We start from the raw sequence: 26558 nt of genomic DNA, 5'->3' as shown, positions 1-26558 counted from the left end.
GCCCACTGAAGGCAAAGAGGATTATTGATGCTTATACAAAGTTATAAATGATGTCAATTATGGGCAGGCTCTGACAGTGCTGACATGCCTCATAAGTTAAAAAAAAAGAATACTTTCCTAATACTATATAATCACTTCATCTCTTAGGAATTTGTTCCTGCACTATTTGGAGAACAGTAATCTTACCTTTAGTCTGGTTGTACATTTCAAAATGGACATATTTGAGGTCCTAATAGCATCTTTGTGTTCTAGGCCACCAAAAGGATTCTTTTCTTAGCAAATATGAGAAGAGCACTTCAGTTTCACTACAACTAAGCCACTCATTCATTCACTTCTTTTTTAAAATCCTCAGTTCAAGTCCTTAGTTTTAACCTACTCCTTTTTTAACCTACTTTTTGCCAGGTACTACACTTTAGGATCTGGGGATACAGTGGTATGGTAGATTAAAGATGGCCACAAAGCCTTTAGTACTTCTGTCATCAAGAGGTGGGATTTATGGCACTTCTTTTTAATCTGGACAAGCTCTGTGACTGCTTTGACTAACAGTATATAGAGCAACTATGACTGTTAAAACTACTGGACCCAGGCCTTAAGAGACTTGCATCTTCCATTTCCTGTCTCCTGGAACACTCCCTCTTGGAGCCCCGATCCGCAGTGTAAAAGCCCTGACAAACCAAAGGCTAGCTGCCGTGCCAGTATGAAGCCCGAGTAAGGAGGCTGTGTGTAGAAAGAGAGATTGCTGGCTGCTGTCCATCTGGTCCAGCGGCCCGCTATTATGAGTTATCTCAGCCAAGAGCCCAGAAGTCATGGAGCAAAGACAAGCCATCTTGTCTAGACCCTGTCTGACTTTCTGACCCACAGAATCACAAAATATAATAATAAAAATGGTTTTATCCCATTATGTTTTAGTTTGCTACACAGCGATAGATAATCAAAACAAGGAGAGACTCAATCAGACTGGGTCCTTGTCCTCACAGAACTTGAGATTTCACAGTTAAAACAATTCAGTGCTAATATTGTACATCCAAGTGTGGTATAAGAAACTGAAACACAGCAGCTTAATAGAAACTAAGTCGAAGAAAACTATCATCTTGTTTCTCCTCTTTGCTGTGTAGCCTGTTAACACTACTGTTATGTTTAGTGCTATACTGAGTGGGGTCCCAACTCCAGAACTTTTCAACTACACGTAGGTCTTCCACCAGGAGTCGGTGGAGGAAGCTGTCATGATTGCACTCAGCAGTATTGCTGCAAATTTTCAGATCTTTAAATTCTTCTTAAAACTTATTCTAAGTCATAAACATAATTGTCGAATGTTTCTCAACATACACATCCTTCTCATAGAAAGTGAAAATTTTGTTTTTATTATGGTGGGACCTGGATTATATGAAGTCATGACTGATGGGATGGAAGATGCTATAGGTTGAAATCCACTGCCCTGGGACAGTGTATTAGTCTAAGGTGTGAGGCAGAGCGTACACTAACTTATTCACGAGGTGTGCACAGGTATTCCAGTAAACTAAGGGTGGAAATACGGTTTCATTGATGTGATTTCTAGTTCATGTTCAGTGAGAACATTTTTCTCTTTTTAAACCAACATGGAAAAACTTCAAAAATTCAGTAAAAAGTTCAGATTAGATTTTTAACGACTCTCAGGGAAATAGATCAGAAAGGAAAAAGACAAACAAACGCTAGAGTTCCTTCCCAGGAATGCTATAGAAGCTGTGTAGTCCAGAGGTTGAGAACTCAAATGCCATCAGGAGTGGCACTGATGGTAAAGGAAGTGAGCCAGGTGTTGGGGACACAGTGAATGGTGAGCTGGAGGAAAAGCACATCCCATCCGGAGGGGCAGCTGGCTCTCAGCTCCAGAGGACCTATGCCATGCCCATGGGCCCAGAGATGCCAAACTCTAAATTTTCTACAGAAGGAAGACATCCTAATTTTTCTATTAGATCTCTTAATTTCTAAATGTTGGGCCAAATGAAATACATCTGTGGGCTGATGTCAAGCAATCTCTGATGTAGACACTTGACGTGGATTGATGTGGAGATCAGCTTCTCATGGCTACAAAACACAAATGAGCATGGCCAGACCTTGCTGTCCGCGGTTGCACTAACCCTGGTAGGATTTGTTTTTGAAATGCACTTCTCCGTTAGTGATGGCAAGTGAAATGTCTGGCTTTGCAAATTACTGCTGTCATTTAGTTTAATGTACTCTTGTTTTTACATATTTATAAAACCCTTTTACATTATTAATAGTGATTAAATGCTTAGACACTGAAGATCAATAATGCTTCTGTTCACCTATTTACATTATTAAAAAGTAATAAGTCATACAGAGCACGCAGAATATGTGGTTTACTTGATAGTCATGTTTGGACGAGATTGAAAAAAAAGAAAAAAAGAAAGAAAGGCTACAGGGCAAAATGTATTTAGCAAAAAACTATAATTGAGTTGGGCTCGTTAGAGACTCTACCGTGGGCAGGGTGCATGCTCACAGTGACAATACACCATCATGGGGCAAGGAGTACACATTCCATGTGCTTCACAAGCCAACGCAGCCAATTCAGAACAAGAAAGACTAGTCTCACTTGGATGCACAAGGATGAACACTTACTTAACCTTTGTGTGTCCTTGCAACAGTTAGTTACCTGCATGCCACTGTGTTTAGCTCCAAAGCCTTTTGATGATGGCAATGCTCAGCAGCGAGTCATCTGTGTGGGTCATGTTTTGCCAGTAGGCAAATGAGCCCCTTGGCAATGTTTTCTTCATCTGCTTACCAGGCTATCTCTCAATTACATGGCAAAAGCAAAAACGCAGAGTGGGTCACCTGATTTGCATATTAAGTGGTCTAGGTCTGTTTGAGGAGAGCCACCCCGCAGTCAGGGGTGCATAAGGGCCACACATCGTTTCAAGGTCAGCTAGCCTAGCCTTCTAAGTAGCCAAGGTGGCTCAGCCTCATGGGTTAGAGTCAGCACTCAGTATCAGCCTTGGATTCAAATGTTGACTGTGACATTCATTGGTTGTAACCTGGGACAAAAGACATCATCGACATCTCAGTTCTTGTTTTCTCACCTGGAATGTGGGGATAATCATAGTGTCTACCATATAGGGTTTTTGTACAATTCAGTGAGATAACACACGTTAAAACCTTAGTATGAGGCCCAACACACAGTAAGTGCTCAATAAAAATTGACACGTAGCAAAAGGCCCATTTTACCAGTTATTCAATTGTGTTCTTCTACCAAGAGGAGGTTCATTGGCACGGGTTTGAAGTTTGTAAATAATGTCACTGAAATGTATTAGATTGAATTAGATTTTTAAACATCACTTGGTTGCTAAGTTTCTTGTGTTGACCCAGATAGCGTTTGTCTAGTATACATTAGATCCAAGTCACCAGGCTCACTTAAGGACAAGTTGAAGTTGGACAGCTGTGGTAGAACAGAAAGGTTGCAAGAGTTGTTCCAGTGCAAACTTGCTGGCTGTGTGGTATTGGGCAAGTTATTTATTCTCTCCAGACCTCAGTTCCCTCCTATGTAAAATACACCAATACAGATACCCACTTCACAGAAATATTGTGAGGTTAAAAGAAAATAAATGCATGTTTGAGTGTTCTGCAAACTATACATACTATGGAGATGTAAGAGCTTGGGGCTATGATTATGTATATATGTGATCAGAGTTAGATTTATTATTTTACCCAGAGTAACACCACATGTGTTGATCTCTTATTTATTTTTTAACCCTAACCGGAGGATATTTTTTCCATTGCCTTTCAGAGACAGTGGGAGGGAGAGAGAAAGAGAGAAAATCATTGATGTGAGAGAGACACATCGATTGGTTGCCTCCCACATGTGCCCTGACCGGGGCCGGGGATCAAGCCTAAAACTGAGGTAGGTGCCCTTAGGTGGAATCGAACTTGGGACCTTTCAGTCCGCAGGCCGGTGCTCTAACCACTGAGCCAAACCAACCAGGGATAGATGTGTTGATTTTGAGAAGAAATATACTTAGATTGCTGGCCCTCCACTATTCCCCTTGGCAGAGGCCCGCACCTTTTCTGACGGATTAGGTATGTCTGTAATAGCCGAGACCTCTGGATGGAGCAGACCTGCTGCTGTGAGTACACATGCGACTTGCAGAGCCAACGAGAGCTTGGACCATCTCACAGGAGAATGAGGAAAACCCATGGAGCCGGGAGGAGGCGGAGGGCATGAGCCACCACAAGTAACAGGTTTGCTCCCTCCGAGGGGCGGGCCAGCGCCACTGAAGCAGGAAGCCCAACGGCGGGGCTTCGAGTTTCTTCTCACTTCTCGAAGCTTCTTGCTCAGATGCCCTGCTCTGGGCCATGATGGTTTGTCTCCTGTCTCTCTCAGGTACTGACTTTCCCATTTACTTGAGCTCAGTGAGTCTTTTATACAGCTCCACGCCGTGGAGGCTGGTATTTCTTCCACTGTTTTTTCCTTTGTGGAGTGACTGCTTCCTAAGCGTGGTGAAGGCTAGAGCTGGTGACTTATACAGGAAAGTGGGAATAATTGCTGGGTTTTGTTCCCTTTGTCCCTCTGGTAAAATAAAGAAGCCTCCACCATCTAAATAACTGCTTTGACTGTAGCCCACTCCAAAGTGACCCCAGAGTTGCTGTCGAGTTGCGAGGCATGTTTCACAATGGGAATGACCGAGTCCCTTGGAAGAAGGGCGGTTTTGACTAGATGCCCTGGAAGAAAAGGCCTTTATTGTGACGCCCTGGCACGTGGGTTTGGGTTCTACCAGAGACCTCAAAGGTCAGAGCTGCACAGTAATAAAAAGAACGCGTGAGGTTCCAGTCTCAGTAACACTTCCAGCACAGCCTGGGGGAGGGGTAGAGTCTCCCACATCCGCACGCACATCTTGGTCTTCCCCTTTTCTTCTGCTTCGCTCAAAAGTGAGTTTTCAGTTTCTTGGATTGTCCCTGATACCAATCTAACCTCTTGCCTGGGTCTTTCTTGGGGACTGATTCTACCCACTGGGATGCGAGTGAGTGGGTGAGGTGTACACAGAAGCTCCAGGACCAATAGTTTCCATGTTTCTCTTTTAAGCTCCTGTTTGCAATAATCTAGAAGCTGGTGAAATATCAGCTTGCGGGATGAACAAAGGAGGGCAAATCTAAGAGCAAAAATGCGAACTTCAGTGACTTCCTTACACCTAGTGCTAATGAGTAAAATATGCCATCGCCAAAGATGAAGCAGAAGATAACAATGAGCAAAGTCACGTGACTACACTTCAAGTAAGTAAGCAATTTAAAAACCACTTTTCACCTAACGGGTTGGACTTTGGTCTCAGATCTTTAGTGACATCTCATGCCTTTCAGCTTTCATAGAAGACAGATTTTCACAAGTCCTGCATTTCACGTTAGGCAGTCCAATTCACCCAGTTCTTTCATATGGAAAAATTTACATCATGGAATAAAGCGTGAAGTTGAGCTCTTGAAATTCAAGGAGCTTTCAAGGAATCAATCCGGAAGCTAAACAATTAAATTTGCAAATTATACTTCCATCTGTTTTTGTCGTTAAAAGACCCATCTAGCCCGGCTGGGCGTGGCTCAGTGGTTGAGCATCAACGTAGGATCCAGGAGATCGCGGTTCAATTCCCGGTCAGGGCACATGCCTGGGTTTCGGGCTCTGTCCCCAGCAGGGGGCGTACAGGAGGCAGCCAATCAATGACTCTCTCATCATTGATGTTTCTATCTCTCTCTCTTCCTCTCCTTGCCTCTCTGAAATCAATAAAGATATATTTTTAAAAAAATCTATACTTCACTACAAATAATACACATCATAAGTGTGTGTGTGTGTGTGTGTGTGTGTGTGTCTTTTATGATACAGAGCCTCTAGAAAGGAGTTCTCCCCCTTAAGTAATGAGCAAGGGCTTGAGCATTCCAGGTAAGCCTAAAAAAAGATCAATGCAGACTGGGTGGAATGGAAAGTAACCTGATCTTTAGAAGATATCTTCCTTTCACACTGCAGGAAAAACATGAGCACTGTTCATTAAAGAATAAAATAAATACACATACCTGCTGTCAAATGAAATCTCTGGAGCAATGACATGAGTACTGTCCTTGCCAATGAGGAATTTGATTCGATCATAGAAGAGTCGTGAAGTGTGCTGAGAGAAGAGGGGGTGGCTTTGCTGAATGAGGTCAAGAGGGTCCGGCGAGCCCTGACAGAGAGGACTTACATAACAGTTGCTTTGTTGACAACAATCGGGGTCCACACAGTCGGTCAAACCATCTGGGAAAAAAAAGCGTTGAAATTTAGCTTCAAAAGAAGCAACATAGTTTAAAATAGGCACATGGAGAAAAATCTAGAATACAAAGATAACTGTCTATATTTGAGTTTGGAATCTATTAAGTCCACGTTCCTCATGAATTATCACTCATTCTGAGTTTATATGGCACATCAGTAAAATTCAAATTATTATGTTCATATATCTTTCTTTCCTGAATTCTCTAGCATTTGTGGGCTGTATTACATTGTTTAGCATTTGGATAGAGTATTCTGTAAGATGGCACTCTTTAGAAGTTTCCCTTTTCCTCAGCAAGACCATCATCCAAGCTAGCAACTCTCTCTTCTATTTATCCTGAATTTTTCACACCATGTACAAGTATGAGCATACAATTAACAAGTGGTTGCCAACCTGAATTTTTTTTTTAGAGAGAGAGGAAGAGAGAGGGAGAGAGCGAAACATCGATGCGAGAGACAAACATCAATCAGCTGCCTCCTACATGGCCCCTACTGGGGATCGAGCCTGCAACCTGGGCATGTGCCCTGACCGGGAATCAAACCAGTGATCTTTTGGTGCACGGGATGATGCTCCAACCAACTGAGCCACACTGGCCAGGGCAATTTATTGGTCTTTTAAAAAAATTCTCCCAATATTTTTATCAACTGGTAATTTAAAATAGAGATCGGTATTCTCACGGTGACAAAGTATCTAGAGCAGGGCAGTGATTTTCAAATGTGTAGTCAATTACCTGGGGAGTTTATTAAAGATGCATATTCTGGAGCCTCATCTACTGAATCAGAATTCCTTCAGGATTATGCATACTTAATCTGGGGGATTATGGAGCACACTAAACTTTCAGAAGCACTTTTTAAGGAACTTGTAGATGTAACTAGAACTTACTTGTTCCTAATGCAGTTATGTATTTGATGCAAATACCAGAAAACCTCAGGTATGTAATGTGATGAGTCACTCTCTTTCATTTCCTAGGCCTTCACCATCTACTCTAGATTCCTGAATCCACAGTTAACCCAAGGAAAATCACATAAAGGCTTCGCTCTGTGGTACAGGAATGATATGGGGCACAAGGGTTACAGGAGACCATGGAGACTCTAATAGGTGCAAAACACTGTATCAGGTGCTTGGGGAAGCAAAGAGTTTTATAAAACGCCTCTTTTCCTGTTTTCAGGAGCTCAGAGCTTAGTAGGAGAAACAGGTGTCTAACACAGCCGACTTATACTAGTTAAAAATGCAGCAAGTGTTGTAAGAGAGTTTACACACAAAGGGAAAGGGTTAGAGCGGTTAACAGCATTATGGACACTTCATTCCACACCCAATAAGCAAAAAAAAATATTAAAGTCCTTCCCAGGCCCTTAAAGCAGACAAGTGGCCCTAATTTAGATGTTTAACAAGGGTAAATATAGAGATGCTAATCTTCTTGGCTTGCGGTGCAATAGGGAGGCTCAGAAGAAGCAGCGGCTCCTCGGGCTGATGATGAAAGTTACTGGCACCGGTTGCACGCAGCTCTCGTGCTCGCTCTCTCCCTGACAGGGCCTCTCCCGCCGAGCTCGAGGGGGATGTACCACAGCTGGGGGCAATGAAAGCCGAGAACACCGGGAGAGTAGGCGTTTGCAACGGTAGCCTTAGGGCACCCAGCAAATATTTTTCCCCACATGAGGTCCTTTCAGATTCCCTGTACCGTAGACACTACTTTGATTTAAAATGCAGTCTGCTTCTTTCTTGCTTTCCCTGTTTGTTCAGTGTATTTCTGCCCCGATTTCCACTTGTCTGCATACATATTTCCTTTTCACTGATGACTACTGTGGATTCATTTCAATAAGCCCCCTTCTGCTCGCCTTTCTCCCCTCATTCAGCAAATAATATTAACAGGTTTCCTATAGATTTCAGATGCCACTACCACCTCTCTCGCCAATCCCTTGTTCTCAGACTCCTATTAGCACGTTACCTCTGAACTCTGCTAATTAAACATCTGGATGCATTGAAAAGCTGGCAAAAATATCAGGCTGATTCAAAGAACTCTTGGTGTTTGCAGTCGGTGCACAATATACTACACAACAAAAAACGGCCCTTCCAATGGGCAGTCACTTTTATCTTTCAATTTGTAACAAATGCCCTAGTAATAATCAGATTGGCCATTCAGAGGTTTCAACCTGTCAACCACACAATTCTAACTTATTTTGGAAAAGAAATAAGATTTGAAATAAATAGCAATGCCCCAATGATTTTCAAAACTGGATTCTAAACTAAACACAGCGCCAATTCAAAATCGGGACTCACATTCTCATCTAGTTATGTGCTATAAATTCCAAGCAAATGTTTCAGATTTAATCATTGCCTATTACACAGGGCCAACCCTCTAAGACCCCTGTTTTCTGAGAGAACAGCAAGACTTCTGTTGAATGCGGGAAGGCCACAAGCAAGCAGACCAATCATGGCATGCAATCCCCAAATAATAATTCATAGGTAAGCCCAGTACACGGGCAAAGGCCTACTTGCCAATTATCACATTGGATAACAGCCCATACAGTATGTCTAGACTGTTATAGAGAAGTGCGAATGACAGTCACACTGCATGTGTGGGTTTCTTTTTTTCTTCGGGCTATTAACGGTTCCTTTATTGTTCTGAAATGGAAGCTGTGGCACCCTCCTGACAGCTGGGCTCGGGGTGTCAGATATGGGCATATCAAATGTTCACTTATTTTTATTTTTAGGGCCTGTTCCTTTTAAAAGAATAAAAATAAAAGCTAGCAAAAAAGAGGGTGGTTAAATTGTCTTGAAGGACTAAATGTGGCATTCACTGAAGCTAGCTTTGCCAACCAGTTAGGGACCATGCCATTTGGCTCAATTGGGGCTGATGAATATCAAGGACATTGGTTTCTTCCGGATGTGACCAAGTCATTCACTATTAAATGTTCACCTGCTAGATGTATGCCCTTGCTTGAAAGGAGGCTTGGACAAAGGCATATACATGACATGTGGAAAACCCATATTTTCCTGATCCTTAAAATGAATTTTAAAAGCTACAGCTTTTCAGGGACAGCATGCACATTAACGCCTTGATAAACATGGACAGCTAGTTCATGGTATGCTCTCCAAAAGGAATTGGAAACATGTAGAAATTAGTTAATATTTGCCAGGTATGACACTAGGTACTTCCCCATGTATCATTTCAACTAATCCTTGCAAAAACCCTGGTAGGTAGACATGGCATTCTCATTTCCATTTTATAGATAAAGAAGGGGAGACTGAATGTGGTTGCACAGTTGGGAGAAATATGGGAGTCATATCACACCCAGTGTATTGACTACAAATCACATGTTCATCATCATCATCATCATCATCATCATCTAAGTACTATTACTAGTACCGAGCCAGGCTCTAAGACTTCCAATCGCCTGACTAATTAATGCAGGTATTTAGAACATATGAAATGGTTGAGATCAAAGAACCAGACTATTCTGATTCTATCTAATCTTTTTAAAAAAATGTTTTTATTGATTTCAGAGCGAGGCAGGGAGAGGGAGAGATAGAAACGTCAATTATGAGAGAGTCATTGATCGGCTGCCTCCTGCACACCCCTTGCTGGGGATCAAGCCACAACCTGGGCATGTGCCCTGACCAGGAATCAAACCTCGATCTCCTGGTTCATGGGTTGACACTCACCCACTGAGACATGCCGGCTGGGCGGATTCTATCTAATCTTGACTTTGCCACTTACAATCTATAGGATCCTGGACAAATCAGTTCAACTCTTGGATTCGCTTGTAGAGGAGTTTCCTCACCAACAAGATGGGGATAATTAAATACCTACCCTATGAGTTGTTGTAAGGATCACAGGCTATAATAATCATAAAGGCCTTAGCACAGTGTTTAGTATGTAGCTAGCACTCTTGATAAACGTTAGCTATTGTCATTCACCAAATTCTAGACTGTGCAGACTAAAAAAGAGTCTAGGCATAGTGTCCTAGGGGTAGATGCCAATGGTCTGCAGTGACAGCTTAAAATGTTCAGACTCACTTCTATTGTTTCTGTTGAAGTTGTTTTATCACTGGCCAGACGGCAATTAACTTCTGTGGAGCATATTCAATTCGCTGGAATGTGTTCATTTTGTGAACTCTGCTTGGATAGGTTGTCAGATAGGTAGGATCCTAAGTGGCTCTAAATAGACACTAATGCCACAGTGAATCATCTTTGATTAAATTTTACAAATTCTGAATTCCTTATCATTTGGACAGGGGCTGGATTGAAGCTTAACCTTTTCAGCATCTATAGAATATAGGGTCTGCCAAGCAAGTTAATAGTGAGAAAGAAATTGAAGGGCTGCTCATTCCAATGACTCAGTTAAACAAAATCGTGGGCATTTTAGAAATCCATAAACAATGGACTAATAATAAATCAGATAAATCCTTCATAAACTTTTATTAAAGCAGGCCCCCTACCAGGCATTAGCTTAATGGTTGCTGTTATATGCATTGAAGATAATGTGATTGTAATTCCGTTGGGAATAGCCTGTAATTCATTTTTCCCCCCATTTATTCAGACTGGCTTTCACCCCAGCATTTTGCTGTATTAGTAAAAAGAAAGTGGGGAGAGGCTCAAGTGCATTCAGAATTTGACCTGCTCAAAACATTGTTATTGCTATAACCACATGCAAATTACTTTTTTTGTGAGGAAAGTACATTGTTTATGTGCCACTAATATTTAGGTTTTCCCAGTCCTCACTTGTTATCAGTGGCTTCCCATATCACTCATAGTAAAAGCTCATGTCCTGACAATGACTTACTTCCTCACAGTTTGGTTCTTCACGGTCTCTCTCTTACCTCTCTGATCTTACCTCCTATTATCCTGCAGCCCCCTTCCCACTATTCCTGTGTCTGGAATGTTCTTTCCAATAGCAACATAGCTCACCGCTCACCTCCTTTAAGTCTTTACTCAAATACCACCTTTCTGGTGAGGCTTTCTCTGACCACCTTATTTAAAATTTCACCCCTCTCCTACACTCCTTATTTTCTCTCCACCCCTGCTTCCCCCTGCTTTTAAAAAACTTTCTTCATCACACTGTCTTTTATCATACTATTTTTAAAATATTGGTTTATTGCTCCCCTGGCATGGCTCAGTGGTTGAGCGTCGACCTAGCATCCAAGATATAGAGGTTCGATTCCCGGTCAGGGCACATGCCCAGGTTGCAGGCTCAATGCCCAGTAGGGGGCGTGCAGGAGGCAGCTGATCAATGACTGTCATCATTGATGTTTCTCTCTCTCTCTCCCCCTCTCTTCCTCTCTCTCTGAAATAAATAAAAATACATTTAAAAAAATTGGTTTACTGTCTGCCTCTCACAACTAAAATGTAAGCTCCATGGAAGGGTGGATTTAGTTTTTTTTATTCATTGCTATTTCCTCAATGACTAGAATAGTACCTGGCTCAAAATAAGCATTCAATACATATTTATAGCATGTCCTAAAAGTCTCTTTCTCTGACATTTGTAAATTTACCTAGAGACAAGAAACATTCAACCAATGCTTCAAAATATGTTATAGATTCTTCACTGATATCACACCTTTATTACTTTAAAGGTAGTTGTCACATGGTTATCCTGTGACTTTAAATCGCTGTGCTTCAAACATTATCTCATTTCTTTACACCATTGCCAAGTAGGCAGACATCAAGTGTTACCAGCCTTAGTTGATAGATAATGTGACAGATCCAGTCGGGGTGGTTAACTGAGTTACACAGTTTAGATTTTCCAACTTCCACTTGTATCACTTGGCAGTTTAGGCTCTTATAACTAAGTGATGGTCCTTTTATAAATGGATTGCTTGAAAACGAGGGGGGGCGGTATGGTTAGAAGACAATACTTAGAAATGTGCTTTCTGATGTTAGGCTTTCTATCCCAGCCAAATCTTAAAAGTAAATGTACAACGGGTGTCTGGTCCTTAAACAGAACAAATGTTATTAATTCACTGTTCCCTCTATTTCCCTTTCCTTTTTATTAAACACTGCAGCATGCTGGTGACATTCAAAACATGAAGCTTATTGATCCATGAGCTTATATGTGTTCATAATTCACCCATGGTGCTGATTTCCAGATCTAGAAACAGTACATCATAAACCAGGCTTGCAAATTGCTATTGTTCTTAATGAATGGTGACTTGTTACGAAGAATGATCCCTGGAACATCATTCTCTTTTAGGCAATTAACTTACTGATTTTACCAGTGAATAGGAATATGGACCACAGGAAGACTCTGTACCAGGGACGCGTGGATAACCATGTGACAACTACTTAAAAGATCAGGGGGAAAGGCTGTTTTGATTAAACACTCATATCTTTTTAAAAAAAATATATATCTTTATTGATTTCAGAGAGAGGAAGGGAGAGGGAGAGAGAGAAACATCAATGATGAGTGTCACTGATCGGCTGCCTCCTGTACGCCCCCTGCTGGGGATCGAACCCCCCAACCTGGGCCTGGGCCCTGACCGGGAATCAAATCGCGATCTCCTGGATCCTAGGTCGATGCTCAACCGCTGAGCCACATCAGCCAGGCTATTCTGTATCTTTTTAATCTCCTTGACAATCTTTGCATAGTATCACGGCCAGTTTCCTTCCTCTATGACTGGAGTGCATAAAATGTAATCTTTGTTTGATAGATGAACATCTTACGAAATTCACACTGTTCTGTATGATCTAGTCAGTGTCCACCTTTATATGCTCATCTCCCACCAGTCTCTCCCTGACTCACTGTATCCCACCCACAATGACTTGCTTTTCCCTCCTAGGGGAGACTGGTACATTTCCACCTCTGGGCACTTGTACATGCTAAATACTTGGCACAAAGTAGTAATGAATAAATAGAACACTGGGTACCCAATATGGTACGTTTGCCTGAAAGGTAAGCATTTGAGTCAAACAGTTGGATCAGCGCTGTCCAGTAGAACTTCCTTCGATGATGGGAATGCTCTAGATATGCACTAATAGAGTAGTCACTAGCCTCATGTGATCGCTGAGCACTTGAGATGTGACTAGTGCAACTGAGAAACCGAACTTTTCATCTTATTTAAGTTAAATTTAAAGTCACATGTGACTAGTGGTCACATATCAGATAGTGCACATTTTTGTATCTCCAAATAGTTAGATATCGGATGGTCTATAAACTTAGCTAAACAACATTAAGAAATTTGAAATTTTTATGAAGTCCGATTTATCATTTCTTTTCCTATTGCAGTCTCGTCCCTTGCTTTTATAGTTAAAATCCCTTCCCATCTTGAAATCTGTCACTGATATTTTCTTTTAATTGCGTTTGAGTTTTCTTTTACTTTTAACTCATTCATCAGCTGGAGTGTTTTTATTTATCTTACTTTTTGGAATATAGTATGAATTGAAAATCTAAGTTTTTTCCTTAATATTTGTCTCAGCACCATTTATTTCATAACGCTTCTTTTCCCCACTAATTTTTGATGCTGGCTTTATAGCATACTAAATTTATATTTGTGCTAGGTTGTGTTCCAGAGTTTTTATTCAGTTATATTAATTTGTCTACTCTTACATCCATACCACTTTGTTTTAATTATCATAGCTTTAAAATACTCTTTAACGTCTGATAGTTCTAGCTTGCTCTTGCTAGTCTTTGTTTTAGCTACTCTGATTCAGTTAATATAATGTCTAAACTTTTTTCCTCATGTCATTTCAGATGTGCGTGTAATGTAAGGTTATCATATCTTCCAAACCCCAAATCAGGACACATGACTGACACGTGAAAATGTGGTCACCATAATATTAAGTCACCTTTTCCAAGCACAGTGTGATGCACATGATACGTAAACGAGGTCAAGGCATTTGATAGTTTGTGATTTCTATAGTAATTCATTTTCCTATATACAATGCCTAAGATTCTTTTCCTTTTCCTGCATATTAATTTTTTAAAAATCCAAGGTTATTCGTTCTCTCTTGTTTTTACTGTTCAAGGAGCTCTTAGGTAGCTCCTAGACCAGCTGTGTCACCCACATATTCAATGCAGCCCAATTAGTTACTAAGAGTCAGAATGCATTGAATCAGAGTGTAACTAAAGTCAAAGCTGCAGGAAATAGCAGCAATACTAATGAGTTATTCAAAGCTGATTAGAATGCAAAAACCTCAGCCACTCTTTAAGTATCAGCTATAATGTGGAGTAATCAGGTAGCAGGTACTTGAAGCAATTGCTTGAAAATGTTTGGTTTGTTTTTGTTTTTTTTTTGATTGAGAAGATTTTTGAAGAATTACATTTAAAAAATCAGGACCATGTTTTTCTAAAAGGTTCAATTGGCACTTTCTGATTTAATTAAAGTGCACACATACATGCACAAACAAGTATGCAAATATTAATCATTAGTCATAGTCAGCTAAATGAATCCTGAAACTATCGAATGAAGGACACTTAATGTATTCTTTGGGATACAATTTAAATAGTATAAAAATGGAATTATTGTCCAAAATCTTAGTCATGTGGCTTTCAGAGGTTATTTAATCTACCTTCCCATCTCAAGATAGAATCAAATCTATATTTAAAATCCATACCATCTTAATCTTACTAAGGGAAGAAATATGGTAATTAAAACTCTCAAGGAGCTTCCCCTTCATACTCCCTAAAGAAATGATCATAAAAATACACTGAACCCATATGGGATGTTTGATTCCCACACAAATATACAATTTTAAAGAAATATTCGGAGGTCAATACACATTCAGCAAAATCTTCTATACCTTTTGTGCCTATCTATACCACAGATATTGAGAATTAATAATCCATTAATCTATTAATATTTAACTGATTTATTCATTAAACATTTTGGCTACCTAGAGGTGACCTTGAGGCCATAAAATGCTTGATAATTAAATATTCAATTATTTTTATCAAGCTGTACTTTATTAAGGCAGGAAATGTATTTTGGCTCAACCCTAATTGAGCCAGAAATTATAATCACAGAGAGTGTTAATGTATTTTCTGAGCAGAAACCTTTTAATCAATATATCAACTGAGAAATCTCTATTACTACCTCAAATCGTGTATGGAATGAGGCAGACCACCTAGGCTTACACCCTGGCTCTATCATTTTCTTGCTATAGATTCTTATTTCACTTCACTGTGCCTCGGTTTCCTAATTTGTAAAGCAGTGTTAATAGTAGTTCTGCCTCAGGGGGTTAAATGAAATGATTCACGAAAGGACTCAGCACAGTGCCTTGTACAGAGCAAAGCCCCAATACAAGCAAGCTAATGTCATTCGTGATTATATTGAGCATGTAACTATGGACTCTGGGTCATGCTTCCCATGCTGCAAGAAAATCATATAGGCAGAATATAATTAAGTGCTTGGCTGTATGGTACATGTGCTAAGCACCAGGGGAGACTGGGGTGGTGGATGTCTGAGGTTTCCTGAGAGATATGGCCTGAGTTGGGGCTTCAATGATGGACAGAGGATGATGGGTGTACAGGAGAGGGCCCAGCAGGTAAAGAGGCGTATAATGCAAAGGAAGTAAAGGAAGGAAAAGGTAAGTCTTGGAGGGCCATAAAAGTCAAGTAAATAATTGATTAGTGTAACATTTAATTGAAAATCTCACTCTAGCTTCTCAAATGAGAACTTCAATTTAGACAGGTAGTAATCTTGTCGGAAAATGGTCTGTTATCCTAAGCTTATAGTATCTGTATGTGTGTGGGTGGGGGTGAGGGGAGTGGTGTAGTCTGTCACCTTTTCTTTTTGTTTTCCTTTTTTAAAATTTATCTTTACTGTTGAAAGAATTACAGATGTCCCCCTTTCTTCCCATTGACCCCTTCTCCCCACCCCCCCAAGCCTTCATCACGGTTTTTCATCTTCTAAGTAGTTCACATGAATGAGCTTTTCCCAAATCGTAGAGCCAGCAATACACAGCAGAGCTCGTTTTTGAGGCCAGAAAGTCTAACTTCGAAGCCCTGTGCTCTTAACCGCAAAATTTCTTCCACATAAAATTCCTAAGGTCTTACATCACTTTAAGGTTAAACTGCTAGCCAGGACGAGAAAAGGAGGAAATGCACACTCAGTTCGGTGCTTAAATGAAGATTGCTGCCTTACTGATTTCAACCCCACGTTTGGATTTAAACGACAACGTGTATGTACAAGCGGTGCAGAAAACTGAGGAGCCAAACTGCAAAATCTACTTCACTGTAAGCAAGCGCACGGAAGTTAGGGAGGAAGCTTTCTGTTAATTTTACGTTTCCTTGAGTCGAAAGTTACTATAGGAAAGTGAGCTTTTGTTGTTTTAGGCTCATTCAGAGGTGATTTGTGCTGTTTTGAGGCCTGATTGCACAAAGTATTAGGCGATTTTGTTGGCTTGGACTAAAACACAAGTGGTTACCCTGAGGCCTTGGAGCCACATAGGGCTTATAAAACATCATGTGCAGCTCTTGAGTCACGTATAAACGTGTCTACTGTGAATCGTCTTGATGCTGTGTCTTTTGAAAGGTATAAAGTGTTACTAAAAGGTAGAGACACAAGAGAGAGCTCTACCGAACTAAGAACAAAGAAAACAGTTTCACATTCCGCACAGTGCAAGCTACACTAGCACCTGACAGTTTGGACATGGGCACACTGATTTAATTTGGTATACAGCAAATGCCATAGGTATGGGAGGCAACATGGTTGTACTAGTTAAGAAAATCGAGTCTGAAGTCATATCTCCCTGAATTGGAATCTTGGTTCTGTTACTTTCTAGCTGTGTGACCTTGGAAAAGTCACTTACCATCCCCGCTCCAAGCATTAGTTTTCCCATTTATAAATAGGGAAAATAGTACCTGTACCTCATAGTGTTGGTATGGGGATTAAAAGATATATAATGAACGCAAAGAGCTCCGAGTATTTCCTGACCACAGTAAATTTTCAATGAACTGAGATTTAAAAAACAGTATGACCTCATCGAACTCAATATTGTTTATATTAAGGATTCGTAATTTTCACTCTTGGCCAGATTGGTTGTCACTGTGCTAGAGGTTGGGCTATTCCTTTCTTATATGAACATTTTATAAATGACTCACCTCCATCATTGTCCAAGTTATCTCCACAAAGCATTTCCATGACAACATTGCAGCCTGTCCCACTCCAACCCACCTGACACACACAGTGCCAACCATTTTGATCCAGAGTACATCGTCCATTTCCAAAGCAGAGCCCCGGGCAGCCATCTGAAAAGACAGCAGAGAGTAACAATCACGGAGACATCAGAATGGCACTGGCCAACAACGCTGCATCTCCCTATAGGGAAGCGGCTAATCATCTGTGCTCCATTCAGATGCGGTGGTGAATAAATGGAATAGGAGCTCACTTGCTTACCCAAACTTCCCAGGGAACCTGCTATCCCTCACTCCGCCGTGCTTTGCCTTGGGGAGCCAATTAAGCATTATCAATGCAAGCCCCAATTCCCAACCTCTGGGTCAGACACGAGGAAAACTATGATGGGGACAAAAAATGTTTTCTGTTTCTTTTTGAAAAATGTATCTCCTCATCTCAATCCAAACTGGATGGATGATACCGTATGTAGTTATGGCCAAAACGCTGGGAAAAGGCAGCAGTTTCTAAGAAGAGAAACATCCCCTAACTACTACTAGCCTGTGTGGGTTTTTTCCTTGGGGTGCATGGCTTTAGGACTTAGGCATGTTGGTATGTAGTTCAGACCTTACCATTAAGTCTTTGCCCATATGGTGCCATAAAAAATGCTGCAGCTGCTTTACATCTAATTCAGTTTTTCTCTTCAAGATTGTGATGAATCTGAAGGCTAAAGAGTGATTTTCTTACTTAGCTGTATGTCTCTCAGGAGCTAGCACAATATTGTGCCTGTAGTGTAAGTGCTCAGCTTACTACAGGCACAAATTTAGACTGCTAAATTTAGACTTTAGGAATTCTAGAGAATAGCTGGATAAATTTAGTTAAGAGAAAATTGTTATGTTTAAATGACTTCTATCCATTGATGAACTACAAACACTGGCGATGCTCTCTAGTTAGACTTTTGATTTCTCAGGGATCCCTTACTCTTCCTACCAGTAGTTCAGAGGTAGGTTATTCCAAAGGGCAACTGTGCATGTGCCAAGTGTTCAGTGGGCAGACAAACAGAGGCAGCAATAAAGGTACAGAGCTTCTAGAAATGTTTCCAGTAGCCATACAGGACCAGACCTGGGTTTTACTGGAGACAGTCCAATCAATATTCTTTTCATTTTCTGTCTTTGTAAGAAAATTCCATAAGTATAAAGGGCAAAAGAAAATGTTTTGTTTTTAAAAAAATCTGCAGATGCAACAGTGTTCCTTCCAAATGTTTTTCCAAGCGACTATCAACAGACCAGAGGAAGGAAAAACTTTAAAATGAAGTGATAAGTGGCTGCTAGAAAATATGAAAATATTACATATATAGTTGTCCCTTGGTATCTGTGGGTAATTGGTTCCAGGATCCCAGGGGTACCAAAATCCAAGGATGTTCAAGTCCCTTATGTAAAATGGTGTTGTATTTGCATATAACCTATGCACATCTTCCCATATATTTTAAATCATCTCTACATTACTTATAATACCAAATACAATGTAAATGCCATGTAAATGTTGTTATACTATATTGTTTAGGAATCAAGTTTCAGGAATTTTTGTTTTCTAATACAGGGTGGAGCAAAAGTAGCTATACAGTTGTGAGTACACAAAACACAGAGTTTATTCTTTTATTATTATTTATCAATTATTGTATTATTTTCTGCAGGGACAACTGTAAACCTACTTTTACCCCACCCTGTATTTTCGATGTGTGGTTAGTTGAATCTGCAGATGTGGAACCCACAGATACGGAGGACCAACTGCTGTGTGTGTGTGTGTGTGTGTGTGTGTGTGTGTATACACATAGTCACCCACTGCTTAATAACAGGAATATGTTCTGAGAAATGTGCCATGAGGCAGTTTTGTTGTAGAACATCCTTGAGCATACTTACACAAGCTTAGATGGCATAGCCTACTGCTGCAGTGGTATGTGCTCTACTTTTATATGACTTGCAGGGCAAGCTTTTACACCAGCATCACCACAAACGCGTGAGTAATACTTGCGCTATCACATCATGCTGGCTATGTCGTCACTAGGCAACAGGAATGTTTCATCTCCATTATAATCTTATGGGACCACTGTTATATATGTGGTCTGTCATTGACTGAAACATCATAATGAGGCACAAGGTTCTGTGTGTGTTTGTGCGTGTGTGTGTATACATATATATTCCTCAAGAAGTGGTATAGAATGAATATATATAGGTTTAAGAAAGGAATTTATCTAGCTCCATTTTCATGGATATACAAAGAATAAGAGAATTTCGAAATAATTTTCAATGTATTCACCCTTCTGAGGCTGAGGTAATGAAAGGCACCAGGATATCCGACAGAAAAACCCTTACTATCTCTATCAAAGGCAGATCGGGGGGGGGGGTGGGATGATGGAGTGCTTCTAGGGGATCATTCCTCTCACCTGGTAAGGACACTGCACGTGGACTTAGAGCTCTATTGTTATGAGGAAGAAAAAGTTCAAGTGTCTGCCTAAGCCTACTTAATTTAATAATCATCTGTATGTGTTACACACACAGACACACACACACAACACCTCAAAGACAAGGAAAACAAGCTCTTAAAACTGCTTATCATTCCATTACACAATATGGCAAAAAATGGACGTTGTGAAAAGAAAATACTTTCTAGTCCAGCTATAATAGCATGAACCTGACAATATTATACTTAGAATTGTCAAAAGTGAAAGGAAAAAACAAAACAGAACAGCAACCCTTCCTTTCCCACATGCACATTTTCCATTTAAAATATTTTTTCTGTTATAAAACCAGTGAGAAAAATCTTACCTCGAACAGCATCTAAGTAGTGAGCTAAAAGGGGGTGGGGGGGAGAGAGAGTGATTAAATGAGTTTCTGGGAGACCAAAGCTATACAACATGTCCTAATGGTTTACCATCTGTTGCCTGGAAGGAGAACAGCAAACTGTGAACTGCTGACTGCCTGCAGCTCAGAAGTTGGTACACTGGCCTGTGTAGTTTGGGAATCATATTTTCTGTGGGAAAGATATTAATGGCTTTTCTGCAAGAAACTCTATTAGGCTTCCTAAAAAAGTGTCATATTTCATTAAAAGTATAACAACTGCATTTTTACGTTTCAGTAATAACTTTTGTAAAAGAGCACCAGCCAGAACTTCTTATTAGCAGTATCTTTAAGAGGAAGTTCTGGAGTAACCACCTTTAGTAACAATCACAATATATTTTTAAAAATATATCTTTATTGATCTCAGAGAGAGGAAGGGAGAGAAAGAGAGAGAAACATCAATGGTGAGAGTCATTGATCGGCTGCCTCCTGCACGCCCCCTGCTGGGGATCGAGCCCAAAACCTGGGCATGTGCCGTGACCGGCAATCGAACAGCGATCTCCCGGATCCTAGGTCCATGCTCAACCACTGAGCCACACCAGCCTGGCAATCATAACAATGTTCAAATCCTCTTATGTGGAGGCAATAAACTTACTGTAGTGCAGGAATGCAATTACTTAAGCTGCATCTGAGTCTCACCCCTCACCACCTTTTTAATGAATCTTAAATATTCTCCACAGTCACAGAACAGGACTTGCTGCGCCTTTACTACAGTGGTAATGCAGTTTATTAAGATTATGTTATATATATATTATCTGTATTACACATTACATTGGCAGGTTCCAACCATTATAACAAAATACCTTGCCCTAGAAATGGAAGCTGTAGTGCAATCTAGTGGGGGCGGAGCCCACAAACAACAAATTGGGTATCCAGACCCCATGCTTGCCTTTACTCTGCATGAATTTTCTGCGTGTTCATGGATTGCCACTGGAGCTCTGCTGTGACCCACTTTCCGTAGCTGAACAATGGAAATCATCTTTGTCCCTCTGTATATGCAGGAAACTTTTGTGCCAGATATGTGTCTGTGTCAAGGGCTTTGATATTTTTTCCAGGAAAAGGATGTATTTTAAAATGGAAACCTTCATTATTATTAGTGGTTTTCCTAGGGTGAAGACCATGTGACAGGTTAATTATGATTATATAAGCTTTCTCACACCCACAGGCTCTTCTCCCAGGCAACATCCTGAAAATGAGCGAAATTGGTGACAAGGGATGACAGAGGGTGGATGCCTCAGTACAACCCCCCTATGCTATCCAATAAACAATTCAAAACAGATGTTCTACTGATGGCAGGTCAGGAGTGTCTTCCTCATGTACATTAAAGACAGCACCTAATGACCCAGTGGCCCCTGCTAAAGTCGTCCTATTTAATGAAATTGCTTCTAAGTGCTTTCAACTGACACAACCTGTACTTTTCAAAAGGAAAAGTGGGCAGCAGATGTTAACCTTCACAACAAAAGCACTTCTCTTATTAACTGATGACCCTTTATTCCATTGTATCACCTTTCATTTGAGTATCTCAAAGTACTCGAAAGCAGAAAATAAAAGGAATACTGAAGTAACAAGAAAGGAAATGACACAAGAACTAAGTAAGATACTCTCAGCCTTCCAGTTAACGACACTTTCAAACTATAGCTAAACCTCCTCTTCCATGTCTCCTTCAACTTCAAATTTTATGACAAGCCTGGTGATTGACTCACTAGACTGCTTTTCTCCAATTAATTCAATTTCCTTTACTCAAAGTATGGTGGTACTTACCAATTGTGCAGTGGTCGCCCTCCCATCCGGGGCTGCACTCACACTTTCCGTCTTTGCATTGACCATGCTCAGCACAGTGAGAATGACAGGAGCGTTCTTCACATGTTGGGCCTACCCAGCCTTCTTCACACTGACAAATTCCCCTTGAGCAGACTCCATGGCTACCACACTCCATGGTACAGAGCTCTGTGGGAATTCAAAGAAGATATACTCACATATGCTACTAAAACTAAAATTTACTATGTCCAAAGACATTAGAACTACCCAAATGTCACAAAGACCTCCAGCACTTGAGTGAACGTACAAGGAATTTCATAAAAAAGATAGTTAAGTCTCTAAGTATAAAATAAACTCTAAGTCAAATTGATTTTGAGAAGTTCATAAAATGATAATGGCATTCAAGGCTTAGAAATGAAGTTAATGCCAAAAAAATGTCAAGTGGGTTTCACTAAACATTCATTAAGATTGCAAATAATGTTGCTGGGATTTTACGGCACTAGAAGCAGTCATTGGGGGGAAACACACACATGATACAGTAGTGCCCTAACTTCATTAAGGAAGAGACGTTCTAAAATTGCAAAGATAACTAATTAATTTCATCATCTACAAAAGGTAAAGCTGCCAATGGTGATAAATCAACTGTTGTCCTTGAACTTACTAACAATATTTGCATTTATTTCAAGCACTTAAAATGACTCTTAGTTGTTTAAAATACAGTCTTCTTATCTGAAAATGCCACCCAATATTTAGTTTGTATCATCAAGGTGTATAATGGCTCTGCCGAGGTTCTCTCCTCTGTCCCCTTGACTTTTTGTTGAGAAATGTTTTTGTTGATTATTTATAAAGTTATGACAGTAGAGAAGCTAACATAAAAGCTCGGCAAGCCCTTTTCTTGATTGGATACCCTTGCTGGAGGGGGAGAAAGGGGGTTAAAGCAACAGGTTTTGGGTATAATTGGCCGTATATCCTTGAAGGATGCAAAGGGAGTTCTGGAAGCCAAGTTGTCTACCTTCCATAGTCTTAAATTCTTAAACTGGTTTTATATATTAAGAGGTATTGCCATGTGATGATGTCACATTACCCTATGTTACATGTAACTAAGCTTTTTCTATGTAACAAAGGTTCCTATTCTATACATAGCAGAGTTATTTTTCAGTAGGAGAGATTATTCTTCTGGTAAAGCCAAGGTTATGGATTTCATTACTATCTAGATCAATTTGTTCACTAATTTATTCCCAAGTATTCTTTGAGAGCGAAGTTCTCATTGGAAGAATAATGGATTCCTCTACATAAAAGCCATGTACACTTAGGCGAGTTACTAATATGCTCTCTTAATCTCTGCTTGTGCAACTACACAATGAAAGTAATATTTACACCTACTAGGGCCATTAGACAGATGTGAAATATATTTGGAGGTAGATCCAACAGGATTTCCTCCTCATGACTGGATATGGGGAATGAAAGAAAGGGAAAAGTAAAAGTTTTGCCTTAAGCAAGTGGGTGGGTAATGCTGCCATTAAGAATAAGGGTGGCCTTGGCTGGTTTGGCTCAGTGGTTAGAGTGTTGGCCTGCAGACAGAAGGGTCCCAGATTCGGTTCCAGCCAAGGGCACGTACCTCGGTTGCAGGCTCTCCCCTCGGCCCTGGTTGGGGTGTGTGAGGGAGGCAACCAATCGATGTGTGTGTGTGTTTCTCTCTCTCCCTTCCACTCTCTCTGAAAAGCAATGGAAAAAAATATCCTCAGGTGAGGATTAAAAAATAAATAAATAAGGGTGGAAGATGAAACAGATTAACTCTCAGATAACATATGGATAGCCAAGTGAAGATGTCAATTAAGAAGTGGGATATCTGTAAGGATCCTGAAACACTAATCAGAAAGAATATATGCACCCCTATGTTCATAGCAGCGCAGTTTACAACAGTTAAGATCTGGAAACAGCCCAAGTGCCCATCAGTAGATGAGTGGATAAAAAGGCTGTGGGACATTCATACCGTGGAATACTACGCAGCTGTAAAGAAGGATCTCGTAACCTTTGGGACAGTATGGATGGACCTGGAGAGTATTGTGCTAAGTGAAATAAGCCAGGCAGAGAAAGACAAACATCACATGATCTCACTTTTATGTGGAATCTAAAGAACTTAATAAACTGATGAACAGAATAGATTCAATGACATGGAAGCATAGATCAGACTGAGGAATGTAAGAGGGATGGAGGAGGGTGGGTGGGTAAAGCCGGAGAGAGTAACCAAAGAATTTATATGCATATATGCACAACCCAAGGACATGGACAATGGTGGGGAGAGGGACTGGGGTGGGGGATGGGACGGGGTGGAATGGGTCATTGGGGAGAAAAAGAGACATCTGTAATATTTTAAACAACAACAACAAAATAATAAAAATAAATAAATTTTTTAAAAAAGAAGTAGGATATATGAATTTGACGGACTAAGTTGGAAATAGGAAATTGGCAATCGTTGGCATCTAGGTGATATTAAAGGCACGAGACCGGATGATACCCTAAAGAACAAACAATAGAAGAGCCTCAAAAGTGAGCTCTGAGGTTCCATGATTTAAAAATAAGGTAGCAAAGGTGGAACCATCAAAGGAGAGTGGGAGGGAGAGGGCAGTGAGTGATAGGAGGAAATCCAGGAGACCATAGTGTAACTAAAGGCAAACGGGGACACTTTTACAAGGATAAGGGAGTAGTTACCTGTATAATACTGGAAATAGTGAGTGACTTTAGGAAAAGCTATATTGATTAAGCGGTCTTTGTAAAGCAAGATTGGAAGGGGTGAATGAAAACGGTGACTGGAAACGTGGGTGCGTGATCACCAAATTGTAAGAAAAGTCCAGGTCCCGGAAAATACAAAAAAGGAGGGGTTGGCCTAATAATAAATGGTAGATCAAGTAGGTTAATCTTGAAATAGCACCTCCTTTCTATACCTTGGTTCTGAATCTCTGATTGATAATCTGGATTTGACATTTCAATTCTTGTAGTGAACTTGAGATTGTAACTATGTTCTCCTTAGTGGCTTCCCCAAGACACTGAAAGCTAAACTGAAAGGGCCTTTCTAAGATTAGAAAGTTAAATTGGTCACAGCCGATCAGGTCAGAGCAAACTGAAACAATTCGAAGCAAACATTTTGCATTATTGCTTTATACAACTAAAAATGTTAGGTCTAAAGGAGTGTATCATTTTGGTGATTTCCTATAAAGTATTAAGACTAGATGAACAGTATCAGCAAAATGGCAGACTAGACTATCCTTAATCCATCTCAATATAACCCTTAGAAAATGTTGAATATAATGCAAATGCAATAATTTTAAAAGCAGCATGTCTTAGCTTACAAGACAGAAATTCTCAAGTGCCAGAAGCAAAAAATGTTGCTAACAGCCAAAGAAGTAAACATGTCAGTTAACCCTCTGGCAGCCTTGGGGTGTTAATATAGCCAGTAATAACCAGGGACTGGGCTATTTACACCCACAAAGGGAAAAGAGATGGGGTCTTTGGACCATTTAAGATGGGAAGTTGGACTGAAACTCCTGCAGAAAGCAAGGACCCTTAAAAGGCTGAAATATTAGTGAGATGGAGACTAATAAACTATCTACTATCCCAGAGAGATAAGAAGGAAGCATTGACTAAATTAATGATGACGAAATCTTTCTAAAGCCTGCTTTATTCAGGACTAAGAGATACTTTGTCAAGTATGCGTATCAAAGTTTAAAGGGAGACTTCTGTTTCTAGTACCTGTGACCTAAGAAATTTTTACTATTCTCTTCTGATGAATGTATCTAGACAAAGTATATTTTAAAATCTGTTAGATGTTACTGCAGTTCACAAAAAAGGAAAGAATATTGGGCCAAGTTCCAGGAGGAAAAGAAAATGCAGAGAGGTGAGTCTGACATTTACGGATGCTTTTCCTCTAGCAGTGTCTGTCAATTCTGGTAGAGACAGCTGGAAGACTCAGAGACTTGGGAGAGCTTTTGTCAGTGTCATAGGTGCAGAAAAAATATTTGCCTAGATAATGGCTAAGAAATTTTCAACACTGAAAACATCAAGCCAAATATATGAAGCAGAACTGAAGGGACAAAAGAGAGAAAAGGATACATTTGCAGTCATAGAGACCTCAATGTCCTCCCCATACTGCTTTTCATTCAATGATAGAGCAAGAAGACGAATCAGAAAATATATGGATTTTGAGGAACATGATTAACAACTTTGATTTAATTGACACATAAACAGCAATTTAATAGATAACTACAAAATACACATAATTTTAAAGTGCACATAGATCATTTACAAATATTGACCATATGCTGGGCTATAAAGAAAGTGTCAACATATTTCAAAGTATTAAAATTATTTATAGCATGTTTTCTGCCCACTGTGGAATTAAACTTGAAATCAGTAACAAAAGATGACTATAAAATCCACATCAGTTTGGAAATTAAGCATTATAGTCCTGAATAAACTATAGAACAAAGAAGAAATCATCATGAAAATTAGAAGATATTTTGAAATGAATAAGAATGAAGTTGCCACGTGTCAAAATTCGTGTAATATCATTCAGTCCATGTGTATAG

General features: G+C 40.1%; 1 protein-coding gene across 1 annotated transcript in view; it reads right to left on the bottom strand.

Moving 5' to 3' along the window:
- Positions 1-26558, bottom strand: part of TENM1 (teneurin transmembrane protein 1) — a 711536-nt gene that overhangs the window by 150442 nt on the left and 534536 nt on the right. Inside the window, exons 15-18 of the mRNA XM_081125839.1 lie at positions 21976-22161; positions 20143-20166; positions 17308-17454; positions 6040-6256 (exon numbers count right to left, since the gene is read on the bottom strand). Of these exons, the coding sequence (XP_080981965.1) occupies positions 6040-6256; positions 17308-17454; positions 20143-20166; positions 21976-22161 (574 nt within the window). The remainder of the gene's footprint in view (positions 1-6039; positions 6257-17307; positions 17455-20142; positions 20167-21975; positions 22162-26558) is intronic.

Source organism: Miniopterus schreibersii, assembly GCF_964146895.1.
Source record: "Miniopterus schreibersii genome assembly, chromosome: X".
Classification (NCBI taxonomy): domain Eukaryota; kingdom Metazoa; phylum Chordata; class Mammalia; order Chiroptera; family Miniopteridae; genus Miniopterus; species Miniopterus schreibersii.
Note: the sequence above shows the minus strand (reverse complement) of the source record. Positions and strands in the feature narration are given on the sequence as shown.